The sequence below is a fragment of the Peromyscus leucopus genome, chromosome 6 (genome assembly GCF_004664715.2).
Source record: "Peromyscus leucopus breed LL Stock chromosome 6, UCI_PerLeu_2.1, whole genome shotgun sequence".
In the NCBI taxonomy this organism is placed as follows: Eukaryota; Metazoa; Chordata; class Mammalia; order Rodentia; family Cricetidae; genus Peromyscus; species Peromyscus leucopus.
Genome location: NC_051068.1, coordinates 69,867,068 through 69,886,825, shown reverse-complemented (window position 1 = coordinate 69,886,825; position 19,758 = coordinate 69,867,068). Strand labels below are relative to the sequence as shown.

The 19,758-nt window shown below is 40.8% G+C and overlaps 1 protein-coding gene and 1 long non-coding RNA gene across 3 annotated transcripts in view; both read right to left on the bottom strand.

Annotated features, from left to right (window-relative positions):
• Positions 1–19,758, bottom strand: part of Arnt (aryl hydrocarbon receptor nuclear translocator) — a 75,297-nt gene that overhangs the window by 2,501 nt on the left and 53,038 nt on the right. For both annotated transcript variants that reach the window (XM_028856279.2, XM_028856281.2), the window contains 11 exons: positions 19,016–19,092; positions 13,958–14,092; positions 11,794–11,868; positions 10,530–10,681; positions 6,664–6,774; positions 6,395–6,488; positions 5,569–5,692; positions 5,284–5,386; positions 4,769–4,916; positions 1,915–2,074; positions 440–606 (listed from right to left, as the gene is read on the bottom strand). In XM_028856279.2, coding sequence (XP_028712112.1) covers positions 440–606; positions 1,915–2,074; positions 4,769–4,916; positions 5,284–5,386; positions 5,569–5,692; positions 6,395–6,488; positions 6,664–6,774; positions 10,530–10,681; positions 11,794–11,868; positions 13,958–14,092; positions 19,016–19,092 — 1,346 coding nt within the window. The remainder of the gene's footprint in view (positions 1–439; positions 607–1,914; positions 2,075–4,768; positions 4,917–5,283; positions 5,387–5,568; positions 5,693–6,394; positions 6,489–6,663; positions 6,775–10,529; positions 10,682–11,793; positions 11,869–13,957; positions 14,093–19,015; positions 19,093–19,758) is intronic.
• Positions 14,676–19,009, bottom strand: LOC114682411. The gene is made up of 3 exons (XR_003733030.2): positions 18,647–19,009; positions 16,840–16,843; positions 14,676–14,688 (listed from the first exon to the last, which is right to left on the bottom strand). It is a non-coding gene; the product is annotated as an uncharacterized LOC114682411 (long non-coding RNA).

Genomic DNA, 19,758 nt, shown 5'->3' with positions numbered 1-19,758 from the left:
GTCATATCTGAAATTTATCTAATCACATTTGTCTCCAACCAAACCCCGTCTTGCCTTCTTTTCAGTCTGTTTTTGACTAGCTTATCCGGTCTAAGATTATCCCATTCAATCTTGCAGTCCCCTCAGGGGAAAACAGATATTTATAGCTATAATCAGTATGTTCTATTTTATATATTTTTTAATTATCCTATTTAAATCCAAAGGTGCTTTGAGATGTGGATCTCTGTACATGAGCTAAAATAACTTTCTTCAGCATCTTTACATGGCTTCATACCAGTAACTTTGGTCTGATTAACAGGTATGTTTATAATTAGTAATGCCAATTACTGACATTCATCCCTATGTGTCCCGTCTGCCCTGATATCTCATCTCACACCACCCCAACCAATACCACGAATGCTTCCCCCTCTCTCTCCTTCTGAAGTCTTTATGTGCTCACCTGAAAGACCTCAGGCTGGCTAGGTGGCTGTGTTGACGTCTGCTGGACATGTTGCTCACTGGAACTGGACCGATGGTGGGGCTGTTGGCCCTGCCACTGTGGCCAGACACTCACACCCTCTGCTGTCCGGGTCTGGAACTGTCCTGCAGTCTGTCCAGTCTCAGGAGCTAGAAATACAGTAAAGATAAACAGCTTGAATTTATTAATTTCAATGGAGGGGAGAAACCAACACACAGCTACATAAGTCAGTCATTTTACACATGATACCTTGGTGATATTTTATTTGTGCTGAAATGTGATTTTATTTGTATGTTAATAAATAAAGTTGCCTGGGGGTCAGAGCTCATAGCAAGCCATTTAGCAGAAGTCTGGCAGTGGTAGCACATGCCCTTAATCCCGATCACATGACAGGCAGAGTCTGTATGGTCAAGGATACAGCCAGAATGGAGACACACGCCTTTAATCTCAATACCAACCATAAAGACCTGGAGGTCTGTACAGACAGGCAGTGTCGAGGAGGTCATGTGGTTGGGTTTACAACCAATGAGAAGGCAGAACAGAAAGTCAATAAAAAGACACACAGGAAGTAGGTCTCTTTTGAAGGGGAAGGACAGCAGTGAGGGGGAAGGACAGCAGTGAGAGGTAAGAAAGGCGTTTTAAGTCTCAGCTCTTAGCTACTGCTCTGACCTCTTGGGCTTTTAACTCTGCATTTGGCTCTGTGTTTCTTTTTCTTTTTCTTTCTTTCTTTTTGGTTTTTCAAGACAGGGTTTCTCTGTGTAGATTTGCGCCTTTCTTGGAACTCATTTGGTAGCCCAGGCTGGCCTCAAACTCACAGAGATTTGCCTGGCTCTGCCTCCCGAGTGCTGGGGTTAAAGGCGTGTGCCACCAATGCCCGGCTGGCTCTGTGTTTCTTATTTAATAAGACCGTTACATCTACAATACCTTCTGCTCTTCTATCTGCTAACTAATGCCTCAATTTCAAAGCCCAGTCTCAAATTTTCATTCCCTAAATAGCATTTCTAAAGAATTCTTTGCTCATTTAAATATGCATTTCATTAAGTATATGTGGTTTTGTAGTACTGTTGTTGCTAAATATTACAATAATTTATGTGGTTTTTATTACAGGTGTTGAAACAGTTTTCCTGCAGCAAGTTTGATTACTGTTCTGTGTATGGTGCATGTGAGCGTATGGGCTGTGGCTCATGATGGTCAGAAGACAGCTTGGTGGAGTCAGCTCGCTCCTGTACATGGGTTCTGGAGACTGAACTCAGGTATCTAGGCTTCTGAGTAAAGCACTTTGCCCAGTGGGCCATTTCAACATCCCCTGTGCAAAACTTTTAATTTCAAACAGACTGGGAGCTTGCATTTCCTTATAATTAGGTCAGCACATAAAGGACACAGGGAAACAATTGTAACTACCAAATCCTCTTTCTTTAGCAGTTGATTTTCCTGCTATCCTTCTCATCTGAACTTACGAAAGCTGGATCCACGGCTGGTGAGAGCAGGGTAGGCAGCAGTACCCTGTGACCCAGTGGGAGCGCCCGGGAGCGGCATAGCACTGAAGGAGGAGGAAGTCTGGAAGTTGCTCACACCAAATTGGGAAGAACGAGTCTTGGCTGGAGCCTGGGTGGGCACCTGATAACGAAAATGGGATACAGAATAAGGGAAATATTAATTGTGTACTTCATTTCTAGAAGACAATACTCATCAACCGCTGTTTTCTTCTGAACACAACTCATCACCTGTCCCTAACTGTACTTCTGATTAACTCCCAAGTCCTCTTCAAACTATTTTTTCAGGCAACTAAAAATACAAAAAGCAAAGAACTATACAGTTTAATAAAAATCATAATAATTAGTTAATTAAGCTCACTAGGTCATGAAACAAGGAAAAAAAGACATTAAAGAGGAACAGGGCCTGGTTGATAAGAAGTATCAGTAGGGCTAGAGCAGACCCAAAATACACGAAAACATTGTATCAAAACCATTCTTATCTATAATGAACTCATACGTTTTTAAGTATCAACAGGCAGCATGTTATAAATTGCATGTGTGTGCATATCTAACATGCATGGGCAAGTACATGTGCACAAACGTAGCAGTCAGAGATCAATGTGTCTTCCTCCGTTGTTCTCCACCTCGTGTATGTTGGTGGGTAAGGGGTGCCACATACACTCATGTAGAGAAGCCAGATGTCAATGTTGGGGGTCTTCTTTTATTACTCTCTACCTTATCTTTCATTTTGTCTTTTGAGGCAGGGTTCCTCTGTGTAGACCAGGCTGGCCTAGAACTCAGAGACCCACCCGCCTCTGCCTCTCGAGTGCTGGGATTAAAGGTGTGTGTGTCACCACCAGGCTTCCACCTTATTTTATGAGACTGGGTCTCTCACTGACCCTGGAGCTCACCCATCTGGCTAGACTAATTAGCTAGCAAGCTCTAGGGATCCATCTGTTTCCACTTTCCCAGTGCTGGGAAGATAGGTCTGTTCTATCACACGTGATTTATTTATTTATTTTAACATTTACTTAGTGTGCATGGGTATGCACACACATGTGAACACATGCATGCACCAGCATGGTGTCAGAAAATAACATGTAGGAGTGAGTTCTCTTCCCACTGTGTGGGTCTTGGGGATTAAACGTAGGCGATCAGACTTGCGGGACAAGCACTCTCCAACAGAGTCTTCTCCCCAGTCTCAAAGTAGAGTTGTAGAAAAGAAAGACCACTGCATCATTCTACTCAGTCTGCACTCCATCTGTTCCAAGACTCTTTTCCTAAAAGAGCAGCCACTTTTCTTTTCATTGAAATGTATGTGTATTACAGAAGAACTTGGCGACAACTCTCTTTGGGAAGTTCACACCGTCCTCAGTCATGTCTTTTTGAGGGCTTCTCCTTTGCTCTTGAATTTCAGTTTAAATCTGTATTTTTTTTTAAATGTCTTTTTTTTTTTTCTTCGAGACAGGGTTTCTCTCTGTAGCTTTAAGCCTATCCTAGAATTCACTCTGTAGCCCAGGCTGGCTTCGAACTCACAGAGATCAGCCTGGCTCTGCCTCCCGAGTGCTGGGATTAAAGGCGTGCACCACCACAGCCCGGCTAAATCTGTATTTAAAGTGTCTTTTAATAAAAACTCTAGATCTGCTTCAAAAAGAAACAAAAACAATTAGAAAAAAAGAAACTGGAAAGATGCCTCATAATAACCTCACCAGGAGAGACTCATGGCTAACACTTGGACAATGTCTTCCTGCTTTTATTCTCCATTGTGGTTTTTTCAGTTCTCATTCTGTCCTTCCTTTTTGGGAGAAGGTTTATCTCACTATGTGGCCCAGGCAGGTCTTAAATGTACCATCCTCCTGCCTCAACCTCTTCTGTGTTGGGATTAAAGCTGTATACTGTCTCACTCAGTTGTACTGTTTATTGACTAAGAAACTAGTCATCGCCTCAACATTTTTTATGGAATCATAATTTCTTTTTTTTTTTCCCTCTGTTTTTTGAGACAGGATCTCTCCTTCTGTAGACCAAGCTGGCCTTGAACTCAAAGAAATCTGCCTGCCTCTGCCTCCTGTGATTAAAGGTGTGTGCCACCACCACCTGCACGGAATTATATGTAAACACCACAATTTTTAAAGTAACTCCTAGGGAGACAATATATGCATCCTTGATCATATCAAGTCACTGGAAACTATGGTAGTAACTGTCTTCAACATCAATGCTCATCCTGGCCAATGGAGAAATGAATGACCTTCTGTGTATTTTTTACACAATTAAGATATAAATATGGACACAGAGAAACCCTGTCTCGAAAAACCAAAAAAAAAAAAAATATATATATAATGGAATAATTGTGGAGTCTGGTTTGAGTTTTCATTTTTTTCTTTTCTAAAACGTTATTTACACAACAGAAATAAGTCTAACATATTCACTATATATTATATGCATGGATACTATACCAAGATTTTTCACAAATAAACACTCAATGAATATAATTACTGATTTTCTACTTTGGTATTGTATTACACAGTCCTAAACAAAGACAAACTCATTGAATTTACTCTAAACAAGCCCAAGATCAAAGCTGTTCAAACTGTTCTTGAATGAGCAGTTCTGCCTTAAGGTGAGTATGTGAAGACCATAGGCACTAAGAAGATTTTTGTAAGTATCTCTAGTATTTTAATTTTCTGGCTGCTCTCAACAAACATGTAAATTGTGAGTAAGATCAAGAACAGGAATTGGAGAGAAGGCATCTAAGATGATAATAATAAATTTACCTGTAGGGAAAAAGACCCCTACAAACAAAAAACAACATACAGGTCAGACAGGTCAGAGGCTTCACCTGGGCAGAGAAGCCTGGACGGGTACTAGGGGTCCAAGTTGGAGCTGATCCCTGGGGAGGGTTGGAGTGACGAGAAATCTGGGCCAACATCTGCCCTGCAGACGACGGTGGCTGGACAATGGTTACAGGAGGGGTCAGACCACTATTCCTAGGAGGAATAAATAGAGAGGTAAAGGATTAAAAGGTGACTATCAAAGAAGCTATGAATCAAAGGACAACCAAATTCTATCCCTAGATCCCTTTGATTTCCTTGGAGTTAAGGAAAACCTGATAAATTTGAAAAACATAAGAGAGACTGACAGTCAGACACTGACCACACAGAGATGGAACCTACAACAAGGCAACAGAATAGGTGCAAAACCCAGGAGGAAAAAGCAGCTTCTCTGTCTCCCCCTAGGTCCATAAGTTCTACTGCTTTGTCTGACATGACCAGAGAAGGCAAGGGAAGAATGGCAGGTGGATTCAGCAGCTGAATCCGCAGAGCCCTGTCAAGCAGCACACACATATGGGCTCACCTGAAATTCTCTGCCGGCCGGGGGTTAGGAGGGAATGAGCTGCCCTGGGAGAATAGCTGTTGGGTGGCAGGGACAGTGCTGGAGGAGATGCCTTTACTCTGATCTGTGGACCAAAAGGAGTTGCGGGGGGCCATCAAGGGGCTGTAGTATATAGTTTAGAATTCCTATTTACTCATGAAGCACGTAATGTAAGTGGAAGGATGCTGGACGACCACTGACTGGGCAGCAGCAGTCCATCATGATAATCAAGTCAGACTGTAAAGGGTCTGCAGGAGAAAGCTGTACCTGCACTGATGGTAGGATAGATCTCTGAAAACCTTGGGTCTCTGTCCTGGGCAAAAAGACCATCTGACTTCTCTAGGGGCTTGCTGTGTTCTGCTCCTGGAGTTGCCACAGCCTGGACAGAAACCTAGGGAATAAAATAACGAAATCAATCAATAAATGGTTACTGTGGCAATTCAATAACATTCAATTTCATATAAAACACATTCTCACTGGTACTGGGAGTTTTTTTTTTTTTTAAAGATTTATTTATTTATTGTGTATACAGAAGAGGGCGCCAGATCTCATTACAGATGGTTGTGAGCCACCATGTGGTTGCCGGGAATTGAACTCAGGACCTCTGGAAGAGCAGTCGGTGCTCTTAACCTCTGAGCATCTCTCCAGCCCCCCTGGGAGTTTTTAAGATTGGTTGGTTGGTTGGTTGGTTGGTTGGTTGGTTGGTTGGTTTTTTCAAGACAGGGTTTCTCTGTGTAGTTTTGGTGCCTGTCCTGGATCTCTCTCTGTAGACCAGGCTGGCCTCAAACTCACAGAGATCCGCCTGCCTCTGCCTCCCAAATGCTGGGATTAAAGGCATGCACTACCACTGGCGGGCTTTATTTTTATTTATGTGTATGTATATATACATGAATACAGTGCCTCCAGAGGTCAGAGGCATCAGACCTGGAACTCAAGTTACAGGTGGTTGTGAGCCACCCTCTGTGGTAATAGGAACGGAACTTGGGTCTTCTGCAAAAGCAGTGCGCCCTTAACCACTAAGCCAGCCGCCAGCTTCAAGACACATTTTAAAGAAATGTTCACTGTCCTCTTACAGAAAAAGACACACACCCACCTGGGAAGGGTTATAGCTGGCCAGCCCATCTCTTCCTGGTACCATGTCCAATTCTGTTTGCTGCGGCTGCTGCGGCTGCTGCGGCTGCTGCTGCCTGTATGTCAAAAGTCAGTGTGGAAAGCAATAGGGAAAACAGATTTTTAACAAAGAATCTGGAGAAAAGGCCTTGAAAAACATAAACCACATGTAGCAACAATAAAACTGTGACTGCACATCACCACATTCTGGCTGGTGATTGCTTAAAACCTAATTACTTCACCATTTCTTACCTGGATGCCAGCTGCCCTGTACCCATCTCTAGGGATAAATTGCTTGTAGGACCGAGCTGTGACCTCTGGATTGTGTTAGACAGTGTAGGCCGTGGTTCCTGGCTAGAGTTCCTAGGAAAATAAAGTGGACACAAACACAGAAAGGAGAAACAAGGAATGACTCAATACAATAAATTCCATGTATCGACCTGTGAGGGAAGGCAATCACCAACGGATCGTTACAAAGTGCAGTCCCATAGGTGCAAGGCAATGACCTTGGGTTCAGCAAAACCAATTATGCTATGAACAACATAGTACTAACTAAAACTATGCCCTAAAAAACACAGGCTCATTCTGGTTTTTTTTTTTTTTTTTTTTATTTGTTGTTGTTTTGAAACAGGGTTTCACGTAGCCCAGGCTAGTTTAAACTCAGAGTACGGTGATCACCTGCTTCCAACTCCAAGCACTGAGATTCCAAACACGCACCCCCGCCCCCACATTCAGTCTATGAGGGTCACATGCATGCAGACGGGCACTCCACCAGCTGAGTGACAGCCCAGCATCACATGCTTTCTAACTCTCAAGTACTGGACACCTAGGTACTGTAAAGACGTGTGTGCCCACGCACTGTTTTATTTTATTTTATTTGTTGTGTAGCTTTGGAGTCTGTCCTGGAACTTCCTTTGTAGACCAGGCTAGCCTGGAACTCACAGAGATCCGCCTGGCTCTGCCTTCCAAGGGCTGGGATTAAAGTTGTGTGCCACCACTGCCCAGCTTACTGTGTTTTTAAATTTGTAAGTAAAAACTGAAACGAATGTAAACATTAAAACAATTTGATACAGGGTATCTCTATGTATCCCTGACCATCCTGGAACTCTCTAGGTCAGTGGTTCTCAAACTTTCTAATGTTATGACCCTTTATTACAGTTCCTCATGTTGTGGTGACCTCAACCATAAAATTATTTTTGTTGTTACTTCATAACTGTAATTTTGTGACTGTTATACATTGTAATGTAAATATCTGATATGTAACCCCTGTGAAAGGGTCATTTGACCCCCAGGGGTCATGACCCACAGGTTGTAAACCACTGCTCTAAGTAGACTAGGTTAGCCTCAAACTCACAGAGAACCACTTGTGCACCATTATACCCTGCTAAAAATTTGATCTTTAAAAAATAAGTTCAAGCCAGGCATGGTGGTGCTCATCTTTAATCCTAGCACTTGGAGGTCTGCAGAGGCAGGGGGATTTCTGTGAGTTTGAGGCCAGCCTGGTCTGCATAGTGAGTTCAAAAACAACCAGGCCTATGCAGCATTCTTATGCTATATAAAACGAGTATAGGAATATTTATGCTTCATTCTGAACAGCTAGACAGTAGAAATAATCCAATGTCCATCAACTGATAAGTAGAATGGGCTCTCTGTATAGTATACATCACCCCAACCAAGAAGCTATCTGTAACAGATATTCACTTGGAAAAGAAAAATCAGTTTTCTCCAATGAAGTCTCACTAGGTGTATTAACCACACTTCACTTCAAAGTAGGACCCCCGTCTATGAGTAGCTGGCCAACATAAAGTGTACTCAGTGGTATTTTGTAGACTTTTTGTCTCATATTGTTCTGACCATTTTTTGTCTTATTCATCTTTTGCTATATATTTTGATTTGTGTGTGTGTGTGTGTGTGTGTGTGTGTGTGTGTTGTGTTGAGAGAGAGAAAGAAAGGGCATGGAGTTGGGTAGGTGGGGAGAATCTGGAAGGAGCTGGGGGGTGATCAGAATATAATATATAAAAATTTAAAACAAAAAAAAAGCAATGTCCATAAAATGGAGTATTAATTTCAGCACCAACAATAAAATGAGGTACTAATATATACTACCACATAGCTCCCCCCAGGAACTAGTGAGACCACTCACAAAGGAACCATTATGTGATTGACATGTCTCTAAAATAAGCAGATTTATAGAGATAGTAAATTAGATGTTTAAGACTTCACAGGAAAGGGGAGAGTGGGCTCAGGGTTTGAGTAGGGATGAAAATGTTCTGAAAATAGATGGTTCTAAGAGTTGCACAACTGTGTAATAGACTACAAACAGTGCCTGAGTAATGGGTGGGATATATGGCCTGTGCAATGTATTTCAATACAACTTTTTAAAAAGCTGAGAGCTAGAGGCTAGAGAGATGGCTCAGTGGTTAAGAGCACTTCCTGTTCTTGCAAATGACCCAGGTTCAGTTCCCAGTACCTATGTGGCTTCTCACAACTGTCTCCAACTCTTAGTTCCAAGAAATTTGATCTCCTTCTTCTGATCTCTGAGAACATCAGACACATATGTAGTGCACAGAAATAGATGTAGGCAAAACACTCATAATAAAGCCAAAAGCTTGGGATGGTGGTGCATACCTGTAATCCTAGACTCATGAGGCAAAAGAATAATGACAGCTGTGAGTTCAAGTCCAGCCTGGTCTACCTAATGAGTTTAAGATCATTCAGGACTACCTAGAGGCCTTGTCTCAAAAAACTCAAACCAAGCCGGACTAATAACAAAAAGCAAGCTCAAAGATTAATTAAACAGAAATAAAAGAGTGTGATGTGACTATGCTCTGCAGTAAGCCTTGATCCATAGATCAACTTTAATCCATCACCTATTTTATATAAAAATTACAGGAACACAGCCATGTACCTGTTTTCATACCACAACAGCAGAGTTGAGGAGTTGCTATGAAGACCATATGGTCAAGACAAGGCTGAAATATTTACTATCCTGTCCTTCATAGAAAAGTTTGCCAAACTTTCCTCTAGATGAAAATCCTCCTAGACTAGGGCACAACATTGGTGGATAACAAAATCCTGGGGCCAAGTGGAGCACACCTTTAACCCCAGAACTCAGGGAGGTGGGTGGGTATCTGCGAATTCAAGGCCAGCCTGGACTGCAAACAGAGTTCCAGATCAGCCAGGACTACATACCAAGACCCTGCCTCAAAAACAAACAAATACAAAACCCTTCCCAAAATCCTGAGGTTGGAAACAGTTCAGTGGTACAGGACTTTGCCTACTTTCTGCAAATCCCCTGGTTTGACCATCAGCAGCACACTAAGTCAATTCACTAAATAAGAAAAAGTGAATAAAATTTGGATAATTGAAATGAGAATACGTCTATCTCAAGCACTAATCTGTAAAGTGCTGTTTATTTTTATTTGCAGTCTCTCACAGAAAGAAAGCAGTCACTGAGTACACTGCAGCAGGCAGCAGGTATAGGCACTGCCCACAGCATAAACTCTGCTGCTTACTAAAACTTACTCTGCTGTGAGCCAGGGAGATGGCTTGGTTTTTTTTTTTTTTTTTTTTTTTTTTTTTTTTTTTTTCGAACAGGTTTTCTTGTAGCTTTGCGCCTTTCCTGGACCATGGTAGCCAGGCTGGCTCAAACTCACAGAGATCACCTGCTCTGCTCCGAGTGCTGACTAAAGGCGTGCGCCACCACCGCCCGGCCTTTTTTTTGGTTTTTTTTTTTTTTTAGGGAGATGGCTTGGTGCGAAAAGGTGCTTTTCCCCAGGCTGACAACCTGAGTTCCAAGCCTGGGACCCACTTGGTAAAAGGAGAGGACCTCTGATGTTCGTACATGTTCTGTTACATGCCAGAGTGATATACACAAATTAGTAAGTAGATGTCAACAGCAAACACAATTGACCTTACCTTCTACCTCAACTATACCAAATCCTATAGAAAGCTGTTAAACGAGGAATCTCAAACTGATGGTATTTTATAAGTCAAAATTGAAGAGAAAGAGATAGCTTGATAAGGCTAAGACTTGCCCTGTCCCACGCCCCACCCCAGCACAGGCGTGGCCACATGAGAAATACCCCAATATGAGAAAAAGAGAGAGGAGTACATACTTCACATTGGTGTTGGTACAGATGATGTACTCAATCTCATCTGAGTAAGGGTTTTGGAAAGTGAAGGAGCTGGTTCTCATCCAGAGCCATTCCCGGTTCTTGGATCGGAATCGGAACATGACAGAGAGCACCTGGCCTTTTAATTTCACCACCTGCAAGGGTTGCCATCCATCAGTGGACTTGGAAGAGCAAGTGAAGCAGTAACCTTCCAACTGCACCCTCAGGACCCTCGTCTGCTGCCCCGGAAGCACCAGGCTTTCAACGTCCAACAAGGGGGGAGGAAAGGAAGGGGACAGAGGTGTCAGGTATCTTCCCACAGCTGCAGACTGTTGACTGCACAGTCAAGGGGAGCACTGAAGAGACGTCTCCGTGTTTCCCTTCACACTGCAGACACACGGATGAACTGGCCTTGCAAGTCTGCACCAGGAACTCCAGTGTGGTGACACCAAATACATTTTACACAGTATTTATCAATCCCAGCTATTCTACCCAAAACTTGAGAATTCTGGTTTCCACAAAAGCCCTACAGGAAGCCTGAGTTTTGTTAATGTTTTATCTATCCTGCTCAGATAGAACAGAAGACAATCTTCTAGTTCACCATTTCTAATAACAGAGAATACTAGCAACTGTTATTTTATTAGGTGTCAAATGCTGGGCTATGTGTGCCTTATGGCATTACCTTATTTAACCTTCCCACAAGCTTCTACCTTTAAGTATTCTTCTACCCACTGTATGAGTAAGATAACTAACTTGTAAAATATAAAGAATAGTTAGCCAGGCAGTGGTGGCGCACGCCTTTAATCCCAGCACTCGGGAGGCAGAGGCAGGTGGATCTCTGTGAGTTTGAGGCCAGCCTGGGCTACAGAGTGAGATCCAGGAAAGGTGCAAAGCTACACAGAGAAACCCTGTCTCGAAAAACAAAAAAAAAAAAAAAAAAAAAAAAAACCCTTCTTTACAAGTGAGTTAACTTAAACTTATCTATAAAAGAGTTCTGAGGAAACTTTCCTGCTATGATCTAAGGTCAGTGAAGACAATTTTTTGGATACAGTTAGTTGACTAGAAGACACTAACTAGCTAAAGCCCTGCTTGAACTTTATCTAGTTCAAAGTATTATCATTTTCTATTTCTTAAACTATAAGTTCAGTATAAAGAAAAGTATAGTACCCAACACAGTATTCAAATGAACACTAATCAGTAAGTATCTAGAATAAACGTAAGGAATTGATCAAAATATGTACTCAGACCCAAACAGGAAACACATCACCTGTTGAAAACTGTCTCTTAGAAGTTGCTGATCTTCAGGGTGACAGAATTCTACAATATTCTTTCCCAAGAGCTCCTAGGAGAGAGAGAAGTAAAACATGTACTTCTTATGGCCACCTAACGTTTCTGTCAGCTAGAGATGTGAATGTTATTTCTTCTCTTCATGCTTCTGTAAACACAAACTAAGGAGACAGAACCAAGCCAGAGGACAGTGCAATGAGTACTTGCTACCCAGCCTATGACCTGGAACCCACATGGTGAGAGAACTGACTCCTGTAAGCTGTCCTCTTAACTCCAGCTGCATTCTAAGGGGCATGCATATATACTTATCTTTGTAGACTGTAACAGAACAATTAAAAATAAAGAGCTTTTCTCACAAAGCCATCTTACTAACTTTCTTAATGATATCAGTTTACAGGAAAAAGTTTTGCCAGGCATACTCTATAATCTCAGCATCTCAGGAGGCTGGGACAGAAAGATTTCCAGTTTGAGGCTAACCTAGGGAGAGAACATATCTCAGGAAAAGAAAGCTAACCTTGTAGATAACATTCATATCTTGCAAGCGTGAGGACCTGAGTTTGGTCGTTAGAATATATGTTTTCAAAAAAGTGGGGAATGCAGAGGAGGCGGGAGAAACAGCTCATCCCTTAAGAGCACTTCCTGCTCTTGAAAAGATGAGAGACCAGGCAATCAAAAATGAAGAACCAAGCGGTAGGATTTACAATCCCTGATCCAACACTTCCTATAAAGCAGATGCTATCAAGACTGTTCTAGCCAGGTAGAACCCAGTTCCAGGGACTCCAATGCATTCTTCTGGTCTCCGGGATACCAGGTAAACACATGGTCCACATACCAGGCATTCACACATAGATATAAAATAAAAAAATAGCTAGGCATGGTAGTATGTATCTTTAATCTGAGCATCTGGGAGGCAGAGGCAAGCTCCCGAGTTTGAGGCCAGCCTGGTATCATAGAGAGTTACAATACAGCCAAGCCTACACAGTGAGACACTGTTTCAAAAATAAAAATAAGAAATAAAATCAAGTGTGGTACATTCTCACAATCCCAGAAGAACCAAAGACCGATGGATTATGGGAGTTCAGTGGCCAGCAAGCCTAGACTGCGTCTCAAGTTCCAAGCTAATGAGAGATCTTGCCTCAAAATGAAAAGACAAATAGTACCCGGTGAATCCCACAAGGTTGTACCCTGGCCTTCTTACCTTTGTGCACACACAAAGATTTTCTTTTAAAAGATTATTTCCAACTTTAATACTTACACATTTAGGGCTTTGAGTTGATTTTTGTCTATGGTATAATGACTTTTAGGGGGAGTGGTGGTGGTACATATGGAATCTGATATCTATACTACCATTTGTTAGATCTTTTTCCCCTTGAAATGTCTTAGCACCTTTGTTGAAAATCCAATGACCATGAATGTAAAAAAAGGCTCTCTTCGGCCTACTCATCAGAATAGATCAGTAAATTAATGCCTCCTACATTAATGCCACACTGCCTTGGTAACAGTTTTACAGAATGTGTTGGATTCTCCAACTTAGTTCTTCATTTTCAAGACTACTTTTTCACTGACCATTTCATATACTTATAGCCAGCTCTAACAGACCGCAGAGGTCATGTAAGTCACGGATAGTTAACTAACCTACTGTATGAGAACATTATAATAACTAGTGCTACATTTACATTTATTACAAGCTACTATTCCACTGGGAATTATATAAATTACCCAAATAAGGGTAGTTACACTAGAATAATCAAAATAATTAGTTTTGGATTATCTGTATTAACGTCAGAAATAAAAAGTAAGTATAAATTTATAACTACTATTTCTTTTTTTTTTTTTTTTTTTTTTTTTGAATTTTTGTTACTTTTTTTGAATCATCGTAAGTTCGAACTACAGAGATATCTTGCTATGCTGATTAGGGTGCGACATTCATAACTATTTCTATGTTTACCTATCTCTATATGGGATGATAGCCTCGGTAGGAAGTTGAGACTATATTTTGCTACTAGCAAAATAAGAGCATCTCTTTTTCTGAACTGGACATCTATATTTTGGTCATCCCTGGGATTATTAGACTGTCATGTAACCTCAACACGAGCAACAGAACAGAGGCCTAAATACCAACCATGTAGTAGCTCCTCTCTCACCTGTGGCTGGTAGCCAACAGTAGCCACACAACGATGATCCACAAAAGTGAATATCCCTTCAATGTTGTGTCGGGAGATGAACTCTGTCGGTTGACAAATGTTACTCATGTCTGTACAGTTGGGAGAACTAGTTACCTAAGAGTGGAGAGATAAAAATGAGCCAAAATAAAACCATTACTTACAGAAACATTTTCAATTTCTCTATGAGTATCAGCGTAGATTATCAGATTTAGAAATTTTTAAGTGTTTCACCAGAAATGCAATAATGGCAATCCCAGTGAGAGGCATAAAGTCTAGCTCTACCCCACACATGTTCTCCTTACCAAGTTAGTAAAGGAAGAAAATAATGAATGCAACCCTAAACCACCTACTTTTTCTTTTGGTTAGTATGTGTTCATTCTTTAGCATGGTTCAATTTTCTGAGAAACTTAACTGTGTTCAGGAAAAGAATAAAAACCAAGAGGCTGGAAATGGCTCAGTGGTTAAGAGCACAGGCTACTATTCCAGAGGACCTGGGTTCAGTTCCCAGCACCCACCCAGCAGCTCACATTAATAGAAATGGATTAATTTATAAAGGCTACCTAAAAATGAGCCTAAGCTACCAGCTGAGCTTTCATAATCAATAAGTCTCTGTGTCATTATTTAAGAGCTGGCTGGTGGGACAGAGAAAGACTCATTACATATGGTGTCCAACATTTGGGGTACCTATTTCCACACAGGACATGAAAAAGCTTAAAAAGAAAAGTTCCAGCCAGACAGTGGTGGTGCGCACCTTTAATCCCAGCACTAGGGAGGCAGAGCCAGGCAGATCTCTGTGAGTTCAAGGCCAGCCTGGTCTATAGAGGGAGTTCCAGCACAGGTACCAAAACTAGACAGAGAAACCCTGTCTCAGAAAGAAAGGTTCCAAACACACAAACATGGAGCCAGATAGGGTTTCCTAGTGGACAGTCTCTCAGGCGGGCTGTAGCGTACAGAGACGTGCATCTAACAGCTGCTTGTGAGTTTGAGCCAACCAGCTCCATGTACAGAGCCACGTGGTGGGTTTAAGGTTTGGCTCACGTGGTCAGAGAAGGCTGCAGGTGCAGTAACGCAGTTCAGATTGATAAAACCTTTAAACAGATACAGTAAAAACTGGGTACAGATAGTCATGGAAAAAAATAGTTTAAAAATAATAAAGTCTTTAAAGAGAGTGTAAAGTAATAAAAGAAGAAAAGCCACGTAAAGATGGGAAATACACAGGGCATCTGGATCCTGTATGGTACTTTGTTCACTTTGAATTCTGTAAATGCTGATGAGCAAATGGCAGCTGCTGAGAGACAATGGATTATGTAAGGGGTTACTGGATTAAACTAGCCTATATACTTTAGAGAAGTCTTGGCTTCAGAAAGGAAGTTGGGAAATTTGCTGCACTGGGGGAGAGGTTATGCCTTTATTTCCACAGAAAACAAAAAGTTGTGGTTCTCTTCAAAGGATCAAATTTGCTTGGGGGAAACCTCCTGAAAATCTTGGCTACAGATATGAAGAAAGAAACCAAGAAAGACTACAGGACAGGTGACGTATATGCTGATCCCTCTACTGTGGGAACAGCTCTGAGACTGGATGAGTCATGATAAATCTTGTTGGCTACAGAGTTCTCATGACTTATCATTACATGCCACCTTTCATATGGCAAGGATAGAGGTTTGGTTATGTAGTCCAAATATAAAGTTGACAGATGCCTTTTACCTGCTCACATATAGGACAAAAAATCATCTTTAGCTGACTTGTACACATTGCACATTCCATACTTGTGTTAATGCAGATGTATGTTGCCTTTAAAAGTTTATGTGTTTTCAGAAAAAAAGGACCAGACACCAATGAAGAGAAGTAGCTCAGGTGATCTAGCCTCTCTGAATGCCTCTGTTGCAGTTTCCTCAAAATTCTGCATCCAGAACAACTTCAAAGCTGCTAGCTAAGATGGTCCAGCTTCAAAGACTACTCCAGCCAAGATGTCAGATAAGCTCTACACTTACCATCACACATAGACTAAACAAAAACTAATACAGCAGTAGTGGAGCACGCCTTTAATCCCAGCACTCGGGAGGCAGAGCCAGGCAGATCTCTGTGAGTTTGAGGCCAGCCTGGGCTACAGAGTTCCAGGAAAGGTGCAAAGCTACACAGAGAAACCCTGTCTCGAAAAAACAAAAACAAACAACAACAAAAATTAATAATACAGCTAGTTCTCCCAGGACGTGACGATTATCCTTATTTTCTCAGGGTCTCCTCAAGATTCATCGCCCCCACAACAGGAAGCAGTCTTGAGAACACAATGCCCACATTCCCATAGGTGTAGCGGATGGTTTTTGGTCATTGGTGGGTTATGGATATTTGTCCTTATTTAAGGGAGTTGATTACAAGTTGTTATTGGTCATGGTCAGGAAAAAAGCTAAACCAAGGAGATTAGGATTAGATTCAGGAATTAGATTAGATTCAGAAATCTCTTTCTGAAGGGAAAAAGAGGAATACAGTATAGTACAGTGGATTGTTGAGTCTACTTTTTTTTTTTGATTTTTTTTATGTACACAGCATTATAACTGCAACAGAAGAGGCGCAGATCTCATTACAGATGTTGTGAGCACATGTGGTGGAATTGACTAGTTCTGAAGAATCAGTGCTTTCTAGATTTCAGTCTTGAGTCTACTTTTGAACAACCACTAGTCTCAAATATTTTACATTGGCATGGATTTTTATATACTGATAAAAATTTAAGCGTTGAGTTTAGTTCAGAAAGAGAGGGATCTTGTATAATAAAAAAAAAAAGAAAACAAAAAAACAAAAACAAAAACAAAAACAAAACAAAACAAAAATTTAAGGTTATTTTCGTTATATTGTATATATGTTACTACTCTTGTTTAAAGCATTGTACCTATGCAGCTCATTTGAAAATGTAAAGTTTTAGTCCTTGAAAGCTATTTAAGATAATAAACAAAGACAGGTTAGCAGTTGATCATCTATAATAATCAAACTTGTAGTCATATTAGCTATGTTTTCAAAGTTAAACAGATATATTTAGATTGATGGTCTTCAAACACTTCAAAGACCTACAGAATATGGTGTTTACAATGTTTTAATAATGTAAGACTTTTCTTGACAGTAAGACACATTGGCTCCTGGTAGCACCAATTTATTTCAAAAGAAGATGGGCATCAAAGAAACTCCATATGGAGTTTGCTTTCCTTATAGCAAAAAGCTAGCTGTTTGGGCAAGAGACTGCCCTTGCCTCAATTGCTGACACTATACTGTCCAAACTGTACGAGCAGGATGTAAAAAAGGAGCCTGCCAAACTTTGCCAAGACAGGGTAGGCCAGTCCTTCAAAATTCCCTGCTTCTCAGAAATATCTATCAGATTATACTAGGCTTGTAGGCCAAAGGTGGTGCCTCAACACTACAGAAGAACTTTGGGTGACTGGCAGCCAGATGTCCCTGTCATTTGGTAACATTACACCCTTCTGGGGTCTTTGATGGAGTCAAAGACTAAATAATTAGACTTTAAATAATAAGTTTTTCTTAGTTATGATAAAAGACAAATCAGGTATAAATCTTTAGACTCACAAATATAAGATAGATAATAGAGTACTTTCACTAATTTTGCCAAGTACAAATGGACTGGATATTGTAACTGTAATTCTTACTTGGTAACTGGTTTTGTTGTATATAATTCACTAGGTTAAAGTTGAAACCTGGCCAGGTGGTGGCGCAACACGCCTTTAATCTCAGCACTCAGGAGGCAGAGCCAGGTGGATCTCTGTGAGTTGGAGGCCAGCCTGGTCTACAGAGTGAGATCCAGGACAGGCACCAAAACTACACAGAGAAACCCTGTCTTTGGGAGGGGGGAGTTAAAACTTTCCTTTTTAATTAGACAAAAAGGGGGAAATGCTGTGAAACAATCTTTGTATACTGTAAATATGTATTACTCTGACTGGTTAATAAAGAGCTGACTGGCCTATAGCTAGGCAGGAAAGATTGGGTGGGAAACCCAGACTAGGATGCCAGGAAGAAGGGCGGAGTCAGAGGAGACGCCATGAGATGCAGAGTGAGCAGGATGGGAAGTATATACATGAAGTAAATGAGCCTCAGGGAAGCACATAGATTAATAGAAATGGGTTAATTTAAGCTGCAAGAGCTAGCAAAAAAAAAAAAAAAAAAAAAAAAAAAAAGAGCCTGAGCTATCAGCTGAGCATTTATAATTATTATTAAGTCTCTGTGTGATTATTTGGGAACTGGCTGGTAGGACAGAAAAGTCCACCTACACAAGTCCTAGCACCTTCATAGTAGGTCACAATTTTCTGTTACTTCAGTTCGAGGGGATCCAATGTCTTCTTCTGGCCTCCTCAGGCACCAGGCATGTAAATGGTGCACAGACACACATGCAAGCAAAATACTCATAAAAATAAAATAAAAATAAACTTTAAAATATTTTTTTAAAAAAATCTATCATAAAGCATGTAATAACAAAAGAAAAATATTGCTCTTATTTTACATAGGGACAAAAGAAATTAACTGGAAACGCTGGTGCGCACGCTTAATCAGCATCAGACAGAGCAGTATCTCTGTTCAGCAGCTGTACAGAGTGATTCAGAAAGCAAACTACACAAAGAAACCCTGTCTCGAAAAACCAAAAAAAAAAAAAAAAAAAAAAAAAAAAAAAACAAAAGCTAAAAATAACAGAGTTAAGGGGAGCCTGTCATGGTGTTGCCTGCCTAAACTCCCAGGACTCAGAAGGCTAAAGTGGGAGAACCCCTTGAATCAACGAGCTGGAAGCCTAGGCAACACAGGGAAGTGTCATCAGCAATATCAACAACAAAAAGATTACCACCTTCTTTCATGCTCTTGATTTTTGCCAAATCTGATAATAGCAATGTTTACTATAAATATTTTTTCAGATTTTTAGATTTATGGAATTTTTCTATGTATTCACAGAGAAAATAAAATAAAATAAAATAAAAAATAACACAAATAAGTCCTGAAAAGATTTTTTCCTAATCTGAAAGGGACACACATGTGAAGACTCATACTTGCCTGCAGCCTGCCAATGGCCACTAGGCAGAATTTGCTCCCCTGGCCAGCCTCTGGGTCATCATCTGGGAGGGAGACACCTTCATTGAAGGAAAAGAAGAATGACTCAGATCTCAAACTCAAATCCTTTAAAGGCAAATGACTAAAGACTCACTGATACATTTCAGTACGAAAGTGCTAAGTATAAAATGATTTTTAAAAAGCTAATCAATTATACAGAATTTATTAATACATCAGACATTGTTTCATGTTTGTGTGTTTTATATTTTTAAGATGGAGTATAACTGTCTTAAATGGAACTTTTGTAGCTGTGACCTTGACTCTTCACCTGCCTCCCAATGCTGGGATTACATGCATGTACCAGCTTACCTAGCTTCAGTATTTTAATTGTAACAAACTGGAAAATACAAGTCCCATTGAAAGTTGTCTAAAAACAAACTTTATATATGCTATGCAATTATATCATACATAGAGATGTAAATATTCCTGCCTAATCAGAGGGTTTTTTTTTTGTTTGTTTGTTTGTTTGTTTTTGAGACAGGGTTTCTCTGTGTAGCTTTGGAGCCTGTCCTGGAACTCACTCTGTAGCCCAGGCTGGCCTCGAACTCACAGAGATCCGCCTGCCTCTGCCTCCCAAGTTCTGGGATTAAAGGTGTGCGCCACCACCGCCCAGCCAGAGATTTTTTAAAATAAACAAAAATTAATTCCACCGCCCAGTCAGAGATTTTTAAAATAAACAAAAATTA